This window comes from Canis aureus, chromosome 8 (genome assembly GCF_053574225.1).
Source record: "Canis aureus isolate CA01 chromosome 8, VMU_Caureus_v.1.0, whole genome shotgun sequence".
NCBI lineage: Eukaryota > Metazoa > Chordata > Mammalia > Carnivora > Canidae > Canis > Canis aureus.
The window spans coordinates 33396880-33417446 of NC_135618.1; the positions used below are offsets into that span (position 1 = coordinate 33396880).

Consider the following 20567-nt stretch of genomic DNA (forward strand, 5'->3'; position numbering starts at 1 on the left):
AAACTGAGGATTGCTGGAGGGGAAGAGGATGGGCTTGATGGGCGATGGGCATTAAGGAGGACACCTGTCATGATGAGCACTGAGTGTCCTATGTCAGTGATGAATCACTAAATTCTACTCCTGAAACTAATATACACTCTATGTTAACTAACTAGAATTTAAATAAAAACAAAAACATTAGATTTGGTGTATCCACATTCTGCACTAGTAGCCCTCGAATCTTGGCAGGCCACCTGTGTCCCAGTTCCATCATCAGCAAAATTAGAATACCTTGTATATTCCTCAAAGGTTTGGTTTATTTGTTTTGAGAATCGAATGGCTTTTAATGCACATAGAGTACTTAGAATGATCCTGGCACTTAGCAGCTCCACAAAAATACTAACTTTTATTGTTGTTTTAAACAATTGCACTAGGTATTTTTCTAAAGAAACTTGGACTTTTTTTGCAGTTCAATGAAAATTGGATATTTGTGTTCCATTTGAGTGTCTAAAATTGCATGTTTTCTTTCTGCTTTCAGTGTTTTTAAGTATTTCTTAATACTGATTATTTTTAATATATGTCATAATAGTACAGTTGAAAAGTAGCATTGACCCATTTTGGTTTTAAAGTTTGAGTCCTCATAATATCTTACTACTTGCTTGTGTTTACCACCCTTTTTTTATGGTGCCAACATACCAGACTATTCTGTATCTCTTGGCAAAATGCTTCTTTTGAAGGCAACACTACAAATGACTCACAAACATATTCATTACTTCTTTAGGTTAGCCTGCTGTTTGTTTCATTTTGTTTGATATTTCTTTTGCAACAATAGTAAAATATGTGATTTGGCCATCAGATATTAATAACAGTGCATTTAAAATTTGGCAACATCTATTTTAATGCTTAGGCTGTCCGCCATTTAGTAAGTAGTATAAATATTTTCCCTCACCCTGTAGGCTCATGAGCCATCAAATACCGTACTAAAACAATACTGATCCTGCAGCAAGATAAAAAAGAAGGCTAGCAATAAGGACAATGTGATTTTACACTTTAATATCTAATATTAGATCCAAAGTCCAATATAAAATAATCTAATATTTAAAATTCAATATCTTCTGACTTCCCAGTTCTGAAATCACTTGAGTAGACCAGTGCAATCCATTCAGGACAAGTAAATTTTCTGCTGATACGGTTCTGAACTAATATTGAGGAAGATCTGAAATTGCTTAAAATCAATCCTTATATTGGTTCCTGTTAGCAAGAGTTAACCACAGTAGATTAATGAAATTAGAAGGTGAGGAACAAAGGAGACATTCATCCAATAATTTTAGTTGTAGAGCATCCTGGCTACTAACTGAAAAGATTTAGTCAATAAATAAGTTTTTTGCATTGAGAATACATTCTTTGTTCCAAAAATTACAATGTAGATACTAGCAACTTGGTTTTACACTTAGTCTTTCTTCCCTTTTCCACTACATTTCTTTGCCCTTTGTCAACAAACACTGATCATTCTTTTTTTTTTAACACTGATAATTCTTAAAAGTGAGTTACTTAATTCTCTCCCACATATAAGCTGTCTCATTTTGCTTGCTTTCATTTTCAGACTTCTCCAATGAGTGTTTTAAACTCTGTTCCTCCCTTTTTGTTTTTAGCTTTCACACTCTCTAGTAGAATGGATCTGCCTCAACACTGTATCATAACAAGTACTTCCAAGGTCACGGACAACCATTTTCAAGACAAATAAAAAGACTTTTCTTGATCCGTATCTTCTCTTGAGTATCTGGCACTATTGACCACACTTTTTTTTTTTTCTTTCTGACATTTTAAAGATTTTTTTTTTTTTTTTTTGTATTCTCTAGGATATCAAATTGCCTTTTCATTTTCTGGGAGGTCAAATTAAATTTTTATTTCTCTCCTACACACATTCAAATATCTAGAGAGCCCTGACTTATACTTATTAACTCAAATATAGATTATAAGTTGCCAATAAAACCATCTTAACTAAATGATATTTTCACATTTATGGACAAATACATGGACTCTTCCTTCTTCTAGCAGAGTTGATCAATAGCCTACGTGGTGGGTCCAGAAGAGGTTCCTCCAGAAAGAATAATTCCATCCTATACTTCTAAATTCTGGAATAACTTATTGATATTGGACTTGAAGAATTTCTGGTTATCTTTCTGGAGGCCCATAAATGCATTTTTGTTGCAGTTTGATTTTTAGCATCCAGGTCATATTCTTTTCATGTAACTTTTAAAGATGTTTTTGGTCCTTGTGGCTGACCTCTCTTTGGTCTTCCCTATCATGAAAAACACAAGGCTCAGACAATTTTTCAAAGGCTCATTATTACCCTGTTTCTCATCTGAGGCTTTATTTCCACCAGGCTTGTGCTTTCCATTCCCTTTCATACTCATGTTGCTTTATTATTATTATTATCAATATTTTAAAGATTTTATTTATTTATTCATGAGAGACACACAGAGAGAGAGACAGAGACATAGGCAGAGGGAGAAGCAGGCTCCCTGCAGGGAGCCCGATGCAGGACCCCATCCCAGGACCCTGGGATCACGACCTGAGCCAAAGGCAGACATTCAACCATTGAGCCACCCAGATACCACTAATTATCAATATTATTTTGGAGAGGTGCTTATTCCCATTCCTGGATGTCTGCCCAAAAGAGACCTCAAGTGCTTACTGGCATCAATGACAAAAGTCATTTCAAACTAGGCTATGAGCAGTAGAAAGGACCAATATGAGCATTCACTTGATTTGTTTCCTCATCACATCTGGTTGGTTATTCAAACCAGTATTGCCTGATAGAAATATAATGTATCCATATAGGTGATTTTTAATTTAGCAAAGGTAAAAAGAAATAGGTAAAAATGATCTTAATATATTTTTTCTAACCTTATATATCCAAAATAATTGTCATTTAACATGTATCAGTGTGAAATTATTAATAAGGTATGTTACATTCTTTTCTTGTTGCACTATGTCTTTGAAATCCAGTGTGTAATTTATACTTATATCACATCTCATTTTGGACTTTCTACTGGCTACATTTCAAATACTTAATAAGCACATGGGGTTCCTGGCTATCATATTGAAAAACATAGGTGCGAACCATTAAAAAGAAGAGTGGATGGAAGTGGAAGAAAATGAATCTCTATTGCCAGCTTTATTTCAGTTTCTATGTTGTGTGTGTGTGTTTAATGCTTTGGATACTTTAATCTTTACCTAGGAGTAAGAGGTAGTCTCTAATGTATACCTGAGCAAACAGAGGCTCAGAAAAGTTAGATAATTTCCCCAAGTTGATTCTGCTAATAAATTCAAGAGTGTGGATTCCGTCTTTGGCTTGTTCTCTTCCCACCTAGGTTTGAATTATACTGAATTCTGAGTTGGCTGTCAGGATGCGAGGATTCTGGATTTGCTTTACATTGACCATAGCTACTACAACTAGTTTGATTCTGAGAGGTCCTGTTCAGTAAAAGCCATCTGGGGATGTTTTTATACTTGTCACAAAGGGCACTATGAGACCTTGTACAGTTACACCATAAATAACTCTCACACCTCCATTTTATTAGCCCACTTAGAAGAACTGAGTGCTGAATTATCTGGTGGCACAATAGACCCTGAAAAAGAGGTTTTTATGAGAGGACAAGGTGTAAGGGTCACAGAGGATAATAGAAATGATAATGATGGCAATGAAGATGATAATAATAATTACTGACATGTACTGAGGTCTTACTAGGGCCAAATGCCATCTTAAGCTCTTTTTACATATTAGCTCATTAAGTCCTCACAAAAATGCTGTGAAAGTATTCCTTCCTTCCTTCCTTCCTTCCTTCCTTCCTTCCTTCCTTCTTTTCTTTCTTTCTTTCTTTCTTTCTTTCTTTCTTTCTTTCTTTCTTTCTTTCTTTCTTCTTTCTTTCTTTTAATATTCTATTTATTTGCTTGAGAAAGAGAGAGACCATGAGCAGGGGGAGAAGCAGAGAAAGAAGGAAAAGTGACTCCCCGCTGAGCACAGAAGGGCTGGATCCCAGGACCCTGAGATCAGGGGTCCAGACTTGAGCCATAGTCAACCGCTTAACCAACAGAGCCACCCAGGTGCCTCACCCTTATTATTCTTATTACACATGCATATCTTCACTACAGGAAGGAGGCACTGATAATCCTTGACAAGAGTAACTACTTGTTCCAATTATCCAGGTTTGAAAATGATGATTCTTTTTCCAGTGCTAATAACTCCATGCCTTAATAGTTTGCAGCTAACAAGGCTCATCTTTCAGTTATTACTCCTATTTGTACTGGTTTCTATCAACTTTCTTACACTTAGCCCTGTTTGCTCTTCTACTCAAGTTCCTTTCCACTTGGCATTTGCACTTTTCCTTCTACTCTTTTGTAGACTACTTTGGGGAGGATAACATACCTTGTTCATTCCTCAGCTTGTAATTCCCAGCTCTAGCTTCTTGTCAAAAATATAGCTGGGTCCACTTAGCTCCTGAATAATATTCACGACTTCTTACACAGGCTCCTGAGGGCTCTATTTTGCCCTCAAGGCTCTTGGGCTTTTGTTTTCTAAACTAGAGTAATATGTAGGAGCCTAGCTGGATGTGTAATAAAATAGGCAGCAACTAAAAGAGGATAAAGAGAGGAAGGATTCGAAAACAAGAGGGATGATGACTGTGCAGACCAAGTTTGGGACCAAGTTGATAGGAGCTTGAAGTTAGGTAGGGAAAATTTGGAGCTCAGTAAGTACACAAGTGGGCTATTTTTTAGAGAAAGATGAGGATGGAGGACTTTAGAATATTTTGTTGTACACTATGAATGGCATTTCTGTGCCATTTTCTTGTCTAGCATTGGATGTCACACTAACATTTTGCAAATGGAACTTTGCTGGGACAAGGCAATAAGAGTCTGAATCTTATACTAGTTTCAGTCGAAAACTTGATCACCACCACTTTTATTGTCTGCAGGCATTAAACTTGGTGTCACCACTGATTCTTTCTTTTCCTTTGTTCTCCACTTCCAATCAATCTAATTTCTGCTGACTCTTCAATTACCTTTCTGCTCAGTTCAATTCAGCTCCTTGTTCTCACACCTACATTATCAAAGCTACCTCCTAGCTTCCTCCCTTATCTCCAATCTATCCCCCTTTCATTATATCCTGCACTGCAGTTATTGTGACATTCCACTCTTTCTGAAGATGCCTCAGTCCCTATCCTAGACTTAAGCAGAAATAGCCACCAGGCCCTAAGTCAGCTCTGGACCCTTTCTGGCTCCGCAATGAATCTCTTGATTTATAAGTGAAATATGAACTGGCTTTTGAGATTTGGGCAGTATCTCTCTAAATAGAGAGAAAAATGAAAGATCATGCTTCTTCTTACCTGATGTCCCAGAAGTGATTCATGCAGCAGGTAGTTGAATTAGAAGACATATAATTACTTCTTCAGTTTTGAGATTTTCTTATTTTGTTACACAGAAAAGCTAGTTACAGAAACAGCTTGTTTTACATTCATTTGTATGGTCCTCTTATATTGACTATCTAATGTGTGCCAGGAATTGTGCTGGATACAAAGATAATAAGGTATGTCCAGAGTTGTGTGCCCACTCTGAGAATTCTAACTCTTGCTTTTTGATTCTTCTTCATAATTCAATTGAGATAACTCTTAATATTGGACTCAACTTGAACATTTGGTTACTCTAGAAAGCAACCTAGCAAACTAATGAAGACTGCTGTGTATGGGTCACTTGCTCTAAAGACCACCAATGACTTTTTCTTCTCCAACTGGTCAAACACTAAAATTTTCTACCCAAATTTCAGTGCCCTCTAAAATCAACATTATATTGTATATTTAAAATTCTTTCCTACCACCTCCCAACCTCCCAAACAGTAGATTCATCTTCATCTTTACAGACAGACTTATACCATTTATCTTGAATAGACTCCATGACATTTCTAGACCTCACTTTCTTCATCTGCCTCATAGGCAATGGTGAGGATTAAATAAGAGGACAAATATAAAGCCCCTCTTACAATTCTTAACCATAAAAGGTATTCAATGATCATTGATCCTTTCTCCATTCCAAAAACAGAATGTCTTCCTCACATATGCAAATCTGAGACATCTTTGAAAACCAAGACTCTAACTCTTTCATCATGACTTCCTGACTTTTACACTTCTTTTAAAAATACATTTTTGTATGTATTATCTGAATATTAGAATATTATTAGCTACTACTTCATTCCTATATGACCTACCCAAAATAGCCCTCTATAATATATTTTCTGATTTTCAAACTGACATGTCTTTCTCAATTTTATCTTGCTACTACGTTATTGCTGGTAAGGAAGAAATCAACCTTATTATAAACTAATCTATAAGATCTAACATAATGCTTGGCACATGATAGCTGCTTGATATTGTTTATCTTTTAATTTACTTTGATTCATGATGGTGGCTCTGGTAGGCTAAAAGTCACTTCAGCCTTACAAATAAATGAAGATTATATTTATTGTTGATAAAACACTAAGAGCGTTGTCAATAGAGTAAATATTAGTGTGTTTTATACACACACACACACACGTACACACTCCTCAGGTATGAACTTGGGTAAGGAAATTTAGAGAAAAATTTATTTCAAGATTGGAAATGGCTGAGAAAAGAACATCTTAGAGGAGAAAAGAGAAGGAAATCAATTGAAAAGCAGAAATAGGAAGGAAGGGAGAAGAGTCGTTTTAGTTCAATGAGCCCTCAAATATATGCCGATTTCCCATACCATGGGAAGACCAAGTTTCATGAACTTGGAGCCTATACAGTTCTGGGGATTCCCTTTTAAAAAGAGGAATGCAAAACATCAGATACAAAATTAGGTACAAGCCTAAGAAGCACCAGGTATAATTGAGTGGCTCTGAGGTGTAAGCTTCATTAGCTTCTTAATGAATCAGCCTCTGGAGCCAGGTAGGATTTTCAGGACCTCTGTGATTAGGGGAGCCATTTAGGCTGTTCTGCTTCCTTATTCTTCACCCATTTCCACTCAGCACATCTTACATTTTCCAGGGATTTGTACCACTAAGGCACTTCTATGTGTAGGTGTTGTAAAAGTCATGGCCTCCTCATTCACTGCTTCTTCCCTCCACTTTTATTTTATTCTCCATAACTGTCTGAGAACAACACTTGATAGTCAGCCACAACTGCAAACTCAGAAGGATGCTGTGGGTTGGAGAAGTGAGGTAAGATGGGATGAGGAAAAGTTATCTTCAGCCTAAAGCCACTAGAAGAAACACTGCTGTGACTGATGGAGAAAAATGAGGATGAAATGAACACCAGGAAAGGACTGGGACATAATTGTAGTCATGCCATTTGTCTTAGTCCTTCAACTTCCCCAGAAGTCCTAGTAACTATATCAATAACACACATGGCACTCTGCACTCTGAGTTGAACTTCTTGGTTTTTGTTTGGTTTTGTTTTACCCAGTATGTGACATCCTACCAATCACCTACAACTTAGGATGTGAGATAGTTCTTTAAGCTTGGTGATCTGTTTGATTTCCAGTCACTAACCTATGGGCAAGTCCCTCCCATCTTATTCCATACTGTCAAACCTACTTAATTTATCCTGCTTTTATCCTGTCTTCCTGTCTTTCTGCTTTCTTTATTTTTCTTATACTCATAAATTTTGGTTGTGTACTTACTATGTGCTAGTTCTTCTCATAGAACTCTGGCTGGGGAGACATAAAAATAAACAATTAGAATTTAATATGATGAATTGTATGATAATGCATATGGTACACTGTATGGTGCATATATGTATAAACACTCAGGGGTTGCTGTGATTGAATCATAAGGTGTAAGCACAAGTGAGTAAAAAAGAATATAAGTACAGAGGCCAAATCTTGAAGGACTCTACAAGCTAGGCTAAAGAATTTGAATTATATTCCTGAAGGTAATGTGAAACCCATTAAAAAGCTTTAAGAATGAGGCGTGACACGATTAGATTTGGATTTCAGAAAGGACACTGCAGAAGCTATGCCGAGAATAGATTGTAAGAGGGTAGTATAATATGGAGAGAGTTCATTTAAAATGCTGCTATAGTAATTCAGGAGAAAAATATTTAAAATATTAAAAAACTAAGGCAAATATTGACAATGTGAACAGAGCTGTGGTGATGAGTTGCATCTATTACTTGACTGGTAAACAGATTGAAGAAAAAGAAGGAAAAAAAGATTATTCCCGTGTTTCCTTCTTAAGACATGGAGGAATTTGATATCATTCTCAGAGTCAAGAAATACAGAAAGAGGAGCATTTTTAATACTAACCACTAATTATTGAGCACTGACAGCATGCCAAGGAGATGCTACACACTTAATATGCATTATGTTATTTTTTTTCTCAAGGTGATATCATGAAGTACATATTATTATATTGAATTTAAAGAAAAAGAAATCAAGGTTCAAAAAAGCCAATTTTCTTGTCCAAAATTACATAATAGCTAAGTAATAGAGCTGGAATTTAAACCTAAGGAGGTCTAACTCAGAGCCATGGTTCTTAGAAACACTACACCAATGTTTCATGAAGTGTGGTCCAGCAGTGATCTGCAACAGATTTATCCAGGGAAATTGTCATATTAGGCTCTTGGGTCGAGCCCAGTCTATTGAGGTGGCATTCCTGGCTGGGGACTGGACACACCAGGTATTTCTTATGCACCTTGAAGTTTACACAACTACTGCAGTATAAACTGTATGTTACAACTTGGTGGAGGGAGAATGGCAGATTTTTTTATATGGTAGAGTATGGAAAAACGCCACCCAGATTGCCATAGAGGTGGAGCACAGCAAATATTTTCAGGATGGAATTTGATGCTGGGATGGTTTAAATCAGGATTCTCAGTGTTGGTAAAGCTACTTTTGCCACAGCGTCTCCAAGGTGGTTTGGATGAAGTATCATATGCAGGAAAGGTGATGGAACGGAATAAATTGTCACTGAGCTGAACCACCCTCCAGCTTCCCCCCTTTTCTTGTTCAGTGGTTTTGGCACATCCTTCCAAATTTGCCCCAAGCATGAAATGTTTTTGTGTGTTTTCCTAAAAATACTTGCAAATACTTTTTGCATTTCATTCCATAAATTGTCTGTTTTTAATAGAAATATATGTTTAATTATGTAGCAAGGACTAGTCCAAGGAATGGACTCTCCAGGAAGTTGCACAGTATTGTTGGTGACTCTGTTTACCCTCAAGAACACCCAGTGCTCTCTCTAGGAGCAGGAGTAACCAATTGGAGGAATGTGTGATTGTTGCTTATATAGATCTGGTCTCCATTAGTAAATTGCAAACATTTTCTTGTATGTTTCTTGTATGTTCTTCACGATGTTTTTAACATAGTAGGCACGCACTAAACAGCTAATGAATTTGGGAGAGAGGAGTTTGAAAGAAATCAGGAGTGTGAGAAATTAGAATCGCCTCACCAGAAACCAGTCATTTTTAAGAAGTGCCACATTAGGAAGTTCTGTTCGTGCCTCTCATGGTTAAGTGATCACTTCAACAGAAGATGCTTTGGTCTTCTTAAACTCTCTTACAGAAAAGCTGGGGGCTTTCAGAAAATGGACTTCAAGTGGGCCTTGGACTTGTTTTCTCCTATGAGAGAGGAAGGAACCATTTTTGAGAATTAAGTTAGAACTTTCCAGATTCAAAATGTTCAAACCAGCTCTCACAGCACATGATAGTATCAGGCTCAGAACATTCCCACCTTCGTGATATTTTAATTCCCCTCAAGTTACTGTAACTCAAAATTCCACTTCAGCTTTGTGTTATTAACATCTAAGTGTCTGTTTCAAGATTATCTATAAAGGCAAAACATTGTACCAAAGATTTTTAAGAATATTCTTTAAGACAAATTTTAAAAGGCAGTGTTGCAACCAATTATAAAAGTGTCACCTTTCTACAGTGTTTTTCTGTAGACGTTCACTTTCAAACTAGCCTGATTTCATTAATATTTATGTCTTCTTCAGCCCATGCAAAATAATGATTTGGACTGGTATATAAGAACCCATTTTTGTGGCTCCTTTGACTTGAGAATGTATTTGGCTCCTTCTTAGAAACTTGGTCATCTTGATCTGTGCAGCCTTCACCAGTTTGAGGATCCTGACCATAATCCTCTGTGGGGATTTAGACATGTGTCTATTATGGCCCATAATCTGTGATACGGCCTCTAGTATTCTTGTTGCAGAAAGGTTAAGCCCTCCCGTCTTTATTCCTGAGTAAAAACGTCCACATGGTATTAGTATCGTCAGGGAGCAGATTGAAACAAGCAACAACTTCAATCAGGTCTTAAGCCTGTGTCTATGCCAGGAAGAAATCTTTGTGATGAGCAAGGGGCTCCATTAGAAAACAGAGCAGTTGGTTTTTCACTCAGGAGTTACAAAAAGAAAACTCTTGATCCCCTATTATTCTTAGAGTGGCCATATTTCCCAAAGTAAAAATTTGGCGCTCATGGTCTGACAAATGTACAGGTACCTTTGTCACCGCACTTTCAAAATATCTAAAGTTAAGACAGTCCCATAATATTCAGGCTACATTGTTAACATGTGTATACTCCACTTTGGGATCCAACATGCCAATTAACAGGGCAGGTTACAAGTGAGATTGCACTCTGATTTGTAGAGATCGCTGCCCTTTATTTACAAAGGGATAACGAACACCTGGAAACATGTCGCCTTGTGGACCTACCGGAAGACATGAAGAGTTTATCCTTATAGCTGTAAGTCTAAGTCATCAAGGCCTGTCAGTACTGGTGGTGCTGACACTTATCTTTTGGATTTCTGGAGAAGGTATCCGCCATCTTGAATCATACACACCTCTGGTTCTGATTTCTCTCTGTTCTTTCTATCACCAGTAACAAAGCTATAAGACCTGGAGAGGACACCTCAGCCTGAGCAATGAGCATCAGCTCTCAGACTCAGAGTAGCCTGAGTATCTTCAGAAGAGTCTGAAGATGAGGAGCCTTCCTGTGTTATAGCCAGGCAAGAATCCAGGACTTAGGGAAAGGAGTGAACAAGAAGTTCCAAAAAGGGGCTGGGCGCAGGGTTTCCTAACCACCAAAAATTACACCAACGAAAGAGAAGAAAAGGCAGCCATCACCTCAAGATGATAGCCTACCCCAGCAGTTAAAACGTGTGCTCATGGGTCATGTCTCTGAGAGATGAGCAGTGGACTATGCTACCTGTTTCTTCACCCTTTTAAAGCCTTGCCTTGGCAGACACCTAGCGATACCTATTTCAAAGTCACCTTGGAAACAGGTTGGGAGAGCTATCCCAGAATACTGTTTCTGCTCCCTTTACCTAAGTGTCTTTTTTTTTTTTTTTTTAATGTCACCTAGTGAGCAAATAAGCAAGGATGTGCCAGATGCAGATGGGTGTGAGGCAGCCCTGTCTTACTGTTTTTCACAATTGGTGTGTTAACCCATGCCTGCTTGGCATTAAGTACCATACACTTGAGTAGTGAACATCTTATGATGATTCCAGACATTTCCAACTGTCGTTCCCAGTTGTTTGCCAATAAGGTAAAGCTTGGAAGGGGAAGTTCAAAATGATAAGAACCACAAGTATTGCCTTAATATTGCTTACATGGGATTTTCTTTTTTAACTCTGAAAGGTCCAGCAGATCCCAGTTGAAAGGAGAGTCTTGTCAAAGTATCTCTTGCCAGAAAGAAGGTAATTTTATCAATAGACACAATAAAAACATGTCTCAAATTCAAATATTTATCCTTTTAAGTTCTGAAAGCGCATTAAGTAACTTAATTTCAATTCTCCCAGAGGTAAAATATTAACATTTTTTAAATGAAATTAAGCATCACAATCTTCATCTTCTAATTGTTACAAAGAACATTTAGCAGTAATATCTGTTTAATTATTTAGGCATCTCTTAATGGTGTAAATATTATCAGTGCAGTCATAAATATTTTCTGCTTTGTCCATAGACAATCAGTTAAGAATCTGTTGCTTGTAGGACTTAAATTAAGATCTATTTAAAGCTGCCTGCTGGCCACAAAATAATTACTTACACTTGCTAATGCTTGAATCTGTTAGATTTAGCAGCAAGAAGTGTTCTTTGCTTTCACAAGTAGGGGAAAGTTATTTTTCTTATATAAATTTCATTGTTAATGGTATTAGGGAGGATTAGGGTGGGGTTGAAGTAGTTGAAAATTTAATTAATATAATCCTTTTAACAGCAATTGTTTTCATATTGATAATTCTCTGTAACAACAGTATTACAGATCACACCCATGTGAAATATTTACATGAAATATTTTAGTGTATAATCTCTCCTCTAGCTTTCTCTTTCTAGAATAGTAAGGTTTTCAGCTTCTTCAGCTGTCTCTCTCTCTTTTTTTTTTTTCATTCTCTCTCACCACAAATGTAGGCTTTTTTTTTCCTTAGGAAACCAGAATGAAACCTTTCTCTTTTTCCTACTAATTTTCTCTCAATATCATCATCTCTTAGGAAGTTACATTAATGGTCATCAAATCATGAATCTTCTAAAAGAGCATGAGGGCTATGAAATAATTATGGTTCAAATTGATTTTTTTTTTTTTTTTGGATCTATAGCCATTGGTGTAGATTCTCATTAGAAATGATTTGTTTACTCATCCATTTCAATAAATTGCTATGCTGGTGAAATTATCACTAAGAGTAGAGTCAGATGAAGGACGAAACTATCATTCTGGTCAAACTCTGATCATCTCCGGTGTAAATTGGGAATCGTTCTTAATCTGCTCAAATGTCACGTTATCTAGGAGAAGCTTTCTCTGACCTCCCTATAAATTTACAGTCAGTATCCGTCCTCCAACACCATGCTCTCCTTTAATTGGTTTTATTTTTCCCCATAGCAGTTATCACCAACTAACATTATAGAACATTATGTATTTGTTTAGTGCATCTCCCCCAACTAAAACGGAAGCTCTACGGAAAGCCAGGACTTGGATTTGTTTACTACTGCATCTTGAAAGCCAAGACAAGTACCTTAAATATAGGAGTATAGTAGGCAATCAATAAATAATTATTGCATGCATGTAACTTTTTCCCCATTTTTCAGGTACCTTAAAGCACCAGATCAGTGCCAAGCAATAAAATTGTCTTCTTGTCCTGGCATGCATTTTGATGGCTGACAATTTGATGTAAATGTAAGCATTTATCCTGAGCTGGCTGTCCTGCTGAGCCCCAGTGGAAGGGTGTCTTTGCAGAACAAAAGCAAAGACTGAGTGCTTTGTGTGGTCATGTCTTCATTAAAGGACTAAAACTTTGGGTTATACTGTGCTGTCTGGCATCCACACGTTTACAATTTTAAGAGTAATATAAAGCAGAGAATCTCAAAGGATGTTCTCCAGGACACTACTTCTACGGCATATAAGTAGGGGTTACTAAAGCGAAAAGGGGCTCCATGGTGAAATAAAGTTTCCCAAAGTAGGTATTGTTACATGAAGCTAAGGAAGATTCATAACTTGAAGACATCTTAGATGTATGATAATGCTCATTAAGGCTCTCTCTCTAGGGCAAGATCTGAGGCTGTGTTTCCCAAAGTAATTTGACCTTAGACTCTTCCTTTCTACTACCAACCCTGTTTCTAAGACTGGGTTGCATCATGGATAACACCATTGACTTGGAACTGACAAGGGGAGGGCAAGAGATGTGGGTCTTGGCTCTGCCTCTTACTCACTTTGTTATATGACATTGGGCAAATTACGTAACACTTGCGTATGACTCAGTTTTCTCCTCTGTAAAGCAGTAGTGGACAGGATTGCCCAGGATAATTTGTGTAAAGTGTCTGACTCATAAGTGCTACATAAATGGTGGTTATTGTCAACACCTTTTATCGAATGTAGGAATTAATGCTTTTTAGATAGATATCCTCAAGTATATTTCCTAAGATGCATTTGCTAGGGTAGACTCAGACCCCAGAATCAGCCCGCTGTGCCTCACTCTCTGTCTCAGCACCCTATCCCTATCTGAGAAGATGTCCACATCTATGCTGAGGTCGGTCAAAGAAATGCTGTCTTTCAACATGACTTAATCCAGATCTCTGATAACTCACTTTGGTGTATCCTGCAGAGTTGATTTCCTGTGTTTTGATACCCTTGACCTCAGATGAGGATGCTTTTGTCAGGAGGAAGGTGGTAGCATCCAAGTTAATGATTGTGCAGATGGCTACATGCTGGTAGATTTTGAAGTGACCATATTTTTTCAGTAAATTTCAAACGGAGGTGTGATTTGAGTAAATCTGACCCCTTCCAGTAAATTGTGCATTTACATATATTTAGAATTTATAAACCTTGACAGATTCCACAATATTTATAGCCCTCCAGAAAAAGCCTTTGCCAGTTTGCAGAGCTTTGCATTTGGCTCTCTGGTATGCTTAAGAGAGTTTAAATAATAATAAATTTGGTGATATATTCCACCTGGAACAGAAACTTATTTTCCCCCCTTGGCTCGTTTTGAAGGGGATACTATAAATAGTGCCACAGACGCTGGGATCAGGAATAGGGAATTGAAATTCGAGAGAGAAGTACAGAAACATTTCCATTATCACTGATGCCTTGAATGTATTTTTAAAACAGATCTGTTCCTCAAATAATGTACCTTCTCTCCTTTCTCCTGCCCCATCTCAATTATACTTGAGTCCCCCAAACCTGTTGCCAGCTTTAGGATTCAGTTGCACTAATGGGAAAGAGAGAGTGAAAGTATTAGCTGACTAGGTAGGAGAAATTGCCTCTAGAGAGACCAAAGCAATTCTCCAGTGTTCATCTTACATTTCACGGGAGTCAGCTGGTAACCGAGCGTCGGGGTCTAAAATGTAAATTCATTATTTGAGACCCAGCTCATGCATCCTGCAGGTATGATGAAAAGCTCTCGGTCCATGAAAAAGGAGGGAAAAATCTAATTGTAATTACAAGAGAAAGCTTAAGGACAGTGTGAGAGGGTCGATTCTTTCACCCATCCATGTTTATAATTACCCAGTAGAGGATTAGGGAGAAATGCCTGAATAGTTGACTCCAAATGATACCATTTATTTTCTTAAACACAAAATAAACAAAAATCAGGGAGCCAGCTGTTTGCCATGGAATCATCTGATGAAAACTGAAAGCAGTCATTAAGTGTAGCAAGTGGCATTATAACTTGTGATTGATACAAGATTTATTTCCAGCTTCTTGTTTGAGTGGACTGTGAAGGAAACAAGCCTTTGTCAGGAGGGAAAAAATAGTCGTGGCTAACATCCCCGGACAGCTGACTATGGGCCAGCACAGAGTACCACACTGGGTAGCTGTGGCTCACACTTCTCATTACGTTCCGGACGCTCCTATCCTCAGAACTTGGAGCACGCCTCTGCCCCAAGTCTTTGCTGTGCGATCCCCTTGCCTTGAGCTAATAGGATGGCAGATGTTTGGATCAAGCCCCAGAGCCTGTAGTATACCACATTTTAATGATTTGTGGTGAACAAAGTAAATGCTTTAAGAGCAGGTTTTATGAAGCAGGGACCTAGTTAAGTGTGATGGATTTGAGGCAACGCGAGAAGAAGCTGAATGTTGGATGGGGGGGGTATTGTTTCCCACACAGGACACAGGTATCTACGGTTCATTGCTAATTCTAAAGGTTTCCTTGAAAAATGACTTTTTCAAGAACTGTGCTCTTGAGGAACGTCCTTGAGGCCTGGAGGTATTTCCTTGCTTTTCTATAGCATCTTTCTAAGAGGACGCAGAGGTATTGAGCTGTTAGACAGTTGCTCCGTATCTTTGTGCTTCTGGGACCGCATTATGGGTCTAACACATATGGGATAAATAACTGTTTCATTTCTTAAAGCCCATGGAAGGAAACAAGACAAGAAAATTACCATATTGCTTCATTTTTTTAAAAAAAAAAAAGCGATTAAAGAGGAGAATCCAGTTAGGGCAAATAAAAATGATTACTGCAAACAGGGTTCGCCCCCCCCCCCACTTTCTTTCTCTCCTAGTCTTTTACTCAGCAACGGCAATCTGGCAAGACTCGTGTCAAACCAGTGTTTTGATGCACCCTCTTTTGTTCTTCTTCCATAGGGCAACCCCTACATGTGCAATAATGAGTGTGATGCAAGTACCCCTGAACTGGCGCATCCGCCTGAGCTGATGTTTGATTTTGAAGGAAGACATCCCTCCACATTTTGGCAGTCTGCTACTTGGAAGGAATATCCCAAGCCTCTCCAGGTTAACATCACTCTGTCTTGGAGCAAAACCATTGAGCTCACAGACAACATAGTTATTACCTTTGAATCGGGGCGTCCAGACCAAATGATCCTGGAGAAATCTCTTGATTATGGACGAACATGGCAGCCCTATCAGTATTATGCCACAGACTGCTTAGATGCTTTTCACATGGATCCCAAATCTGTGAAGGATTTATCACAGCATACAGTCTTAGAAATCATTTGCACCGAAGAGTACTCTACAGGGTACATGACGAATAGCAAAATAATCCACTTTGAAATCAAAGACAGGTTTGCTTTTTTTGCTGGACCATGGCTACGCAATATGGCTTCTCTCTACGGACAGCTGGATACAACCAAGAAACTCAGAGATTTCTTTACAGTCACAGACCTGAGGATAAGGCTTTTGAGACCAGCGGTTGGGGAAATATTTGTAGATGAGCTACACTTGGCACGCTACTTTTACGCGATCTCAGACATAAAGGTGCACGGAAGGTAAGAAAACATCTGTCTGACTTGAATGAAAGTGGTTGTCCAAAGAAAATGCCAGTGTGGTGGTCCCACTGCTGTAGAGTCACATTTGTCACTTCCTACTACAGCATTTTCTCAGGAACACCAGTCTAGAGCTGGGTTCAGAGAAATTTGAGGCCCCTCTGACTCAGCAGTAATTTGTGATTCCAGACTCACTGTCACTGAACCTGAACCTGGCAGGATTTCTTAGAATTTAAACAGAAGAAAAAAAAAAAAGCAGCAACTTATTTGAATCCAAGGAACTCCCTAGATCAGGGGGTGGTTTAAGTCTTTAAGGCAATGAAGCCAGGGAGAACAAAGCCAGCTGCTCTAGAAAGGATACTGAAAAACAAGAAATACGTCTTTCCATTGTTTTTAAATGCCAGACAGGGTTTCTACATGGTACAGCTCTCTGCTTATGTTTCATTGTATTGCACACAAAAAAAAGTTTCTAAACTGCAACTATATCCCTTTAAATTTATTAAATCAGAACCAAAAGCATTTAGGAAGCACGATGCATTTGTTAAAAAGGAGGGAGCCCTGCTTTTCAGAGTTTTGGTGGTTATTGACTTAAAAAGATAGGCTGCCATTTAAATATGGGCCTGAGAGGCAGGCTCCCTTCATTTTGGGGGCTAGTTACACATGGACCAGAGTTTAAACCCCTTAATGGTCAACAGGCTGACATATCTTTGATTTTGATACTACGTCAGAGACATACTTGAGCAAGTTTCCAAGAATTTTGAGGATGTTTTAATGAAAAACTCAAGTAATAAGAACCAGAGACTCTAAGGTAGAGCTGTTCAATCAGATTTCTAACTGTGGTATGGTTGGTATCCACATAACCAACTGATGGGAGTTGAAGGATGAGGTAATTAGTTGGGAAAACTAAAGATGAGTGAGGTATACTGCAAAATGGAAAAAAGAGATAGCAAAGCAACAACCATCCTAAAAATGCCAAGACAGATTTAAGTCAGAATATATGAGGTTAAGAATATAAACAGTCCATAAATCATGTAACTTTCATTAAGCAATCATAAAATTTAAATAAATACACCAGGCTGCATTAAGTTTACTGGCTTCCAGCATCCCTTAGGGCAGCCCAGGCCTCAGAAACTGGAGAAGTGTTGAGACTCCCTGGTCTTTCCAAGAGTTGACTCAGTCTATCTTTTGATGATAGTGTTGTTGTATATATACACTAGAAGGAAGGAGAGGTCACTGATGTTAAGGGCACACAGAGTGGAGTGGTGGGCATGACCTCAGTATGGTAGTAGAGGTTTCAGAATTTTAACTGTGGGAAGTGGTAGGAACAGGTGGCCACCTACTCTCAACTTTGTTCTAGCTTCAAGTTCCTTCTGGAAGAGTCAGGAGTCTTTAGCAATGGAGCCTCTTTAAAAACTTTTAACTAAGGTCTTGGTAACATATGATGAAGATATCTTTAAAGCAAAATAATATTCCTGAGAGCAATATGCACTGGTACAATATTGAGCTTGTGGGTTCCAGGGTGTAGAAGAAAGTTCGTGCATTAGCAGGGCGCCACGAGAGGGCAATCTGGAACTGTTGCCTGAAATGTGAATATGCTATTTATAGTAAAATGTTGCCATTTTACTCATAAACATTTTAGCAAGAGATAATCAGCTTCCAGTTCTTATTCTTGGGGACTATAATATATAAAAATAATTGATGTTGATATGATTAACAATAGCATTCTACAACAAAGTAACAAGCGTTCTGTACCTCTACAGGAATAAATGTCAAAATTCATAAACTTAGATTTGAATTTGAATCCTAGTGTGATTTACACTGTTAGATAAAATCATCTCATTCCGTTCTCTTGCAATTTGATCAATATTTAGTCCAAGCCCAAATCCATAAGACTCCAACTTCTGCAAAGACTATCATATTCTACTTGTAAAGAAGACAATCTTGTGAAGCTTTTGGTTGGGAAGTAATCATTGATGGGGCTTATTTCTGTTACTGCACATTCATTTTTGTTTCCCCTTATTATTTAAGAAAGAGAGTTGTAAATACGCTCTAAAGCGACAGGCATTTTCATGCATTGTCTTTTGGGGTCAGACATACTATCCCCTAAAAGTGGCATGTTAGAAATGTAGATTCCCACCAGGTTTACCACTTTTCTTTCATCCCTGATCCTACCAGTATCCTCCAACTGCATTTCAGTGGCTCTGGGGAGTTTGCAGGAACCATCCTCCCTTCTCTGGATCTCACCTCTGCAGTCTTTCCCTGTTCATCAGTCAACTGTAAGCTAGGGCGGAAGCAGCTGGGCAAGAGAGAAAGGTCCAGTAGAGGTGAGCTCCTTCCATAAGGTCCCTCTCTGTCACCTCTAAACCCTGTCCAAATTCCTCAGGGCAAAACTGATGCTGGCGTGTACTGTGCTAGGCACCAGATGGCTGGGGTATTTTTAGTCTTAGGGGAGGGACTAAGGAAACAAGGCCTGATGGCTCCGGCGTGTCTCCAGCTTTTAAGTTATATAAGGGAAATGGAGGTATTAAAGGGAGCTCTTGAGCTGCCACTGGTGCATGGGCCTTTCAGCACAGAAGCTGATACATACATTTTACCCTGGAAAACTTCAGTAGGGTTAACGGTCTAGGTCATCTTCTTCTTAGATAGAAAAACATCTATAGAAGGATTGAATATTAATTGATGATGATGTCCAAAAGAAAGTTCTGAGGGTTTGTTTTCAGAGACACCATCAGTATAAACTTTCCACAATACCACCAGGTCTTTGTTTCCCTCAACCCTCTCTTCACCATCCATGAAACAACTGCACCATTTAACGTGCCATTACATGTCTATATCTGGTCATCATAATAATACTTTTTGAGTTGTTGCTCTACTACCACTGACAACATAAGGTGGGAATTGGCATGAATTATCTGGGGAGAGTGGGCAGGTATCCATAAAATAGTGGACAGGCAATACAGGATTTTTCAGCTGTGAAACAAACACGGGTGGAGAGTCTTTGAATTGCCTCTGAATTCCGGTTCTCAATTTTCCATGCACATGTGCACATGGCCTTTATGTTTTATACTGGCTAGGACTGTTTGGTGTAAAAGTGATGTTTTGATTGTTATTAGACTAATGTAGCATTTGTGTTCCTTTTAGCATGCGACACATCTCATACCTATTTTACTGGTGACAAAACTGTAATTCCATCTTAAAACTGTTATGCCTCTTTGGCTGCATACTTATTTTGCTTCCATTTACTCCCTCTCACTGTGTATTTATTAATGGAGGGAAAAGAGGAAACATGGCTGTTGGCAATCTCAGCGACTCCATAGTACTTACATTGTTCAATAAACCTAATAATCTTCATGGACTAATTCTGACTTATGGATGTCCTACTTCAGTAAATCAGGGTGATTTTCTCTAGTGAATAATAGACGAGTGCAGTGTGCCAGTACCTTAATTAAAGAGTGGCTCTCTTAGTCTTGATCTCATTTTAATTTACAGGGTAATACTACAATAATATCACTAATGGAAGGTACATTAAAGGGCATCAAGTAGCATTAACTGTATTAAATTATGGTACTTGTGTTAATTAACTGCTGAAGCAAGATGGTTCTAATGGCCAAAAAGGTCGTCTAATGCATAAATAAAATCTACCCAGATGAGGGGTGAGAGGAGAAATGAAGAGTAGATATTTGTTCTAAACCCTTTTTTTATAGAGATAGGAAGTTCAGTTATAGGCTGTTAGATATAGATAATGTCCAAAGTGTTTTCTTACATACTTGGAAATTCTGATTTTGAATTTTTTTGGAAATTATAATTTTTGAATGTTTTGTTTCCTTCTAAATGTTCCACAATTAATTGAAAAGTTGAACATTATAT

General features: G+C 38.1%; 1 protein-coding gene across 1 annotated transcript in view; it reads left to right on the forward strand.

Annotated features, from left to right (window-relative positions):
* NTNG1 (netrin G1) overlaps positions 1-20567 on the forward strand; it is a 309029-nt gene that overhangs the window by 151442 nt on the left and 137020 nt on the right. Inside the window, exon 3 of the mRNA XM_077906996.1 lies at positions 16063-16703. Within this exon, the coding sequence (XP_077763122.1) occupies positions 16063-16703 (641 nt within the window). The remainder of the gene's footprint in view (positions 1-16062; positions 16704-20567) is intronic.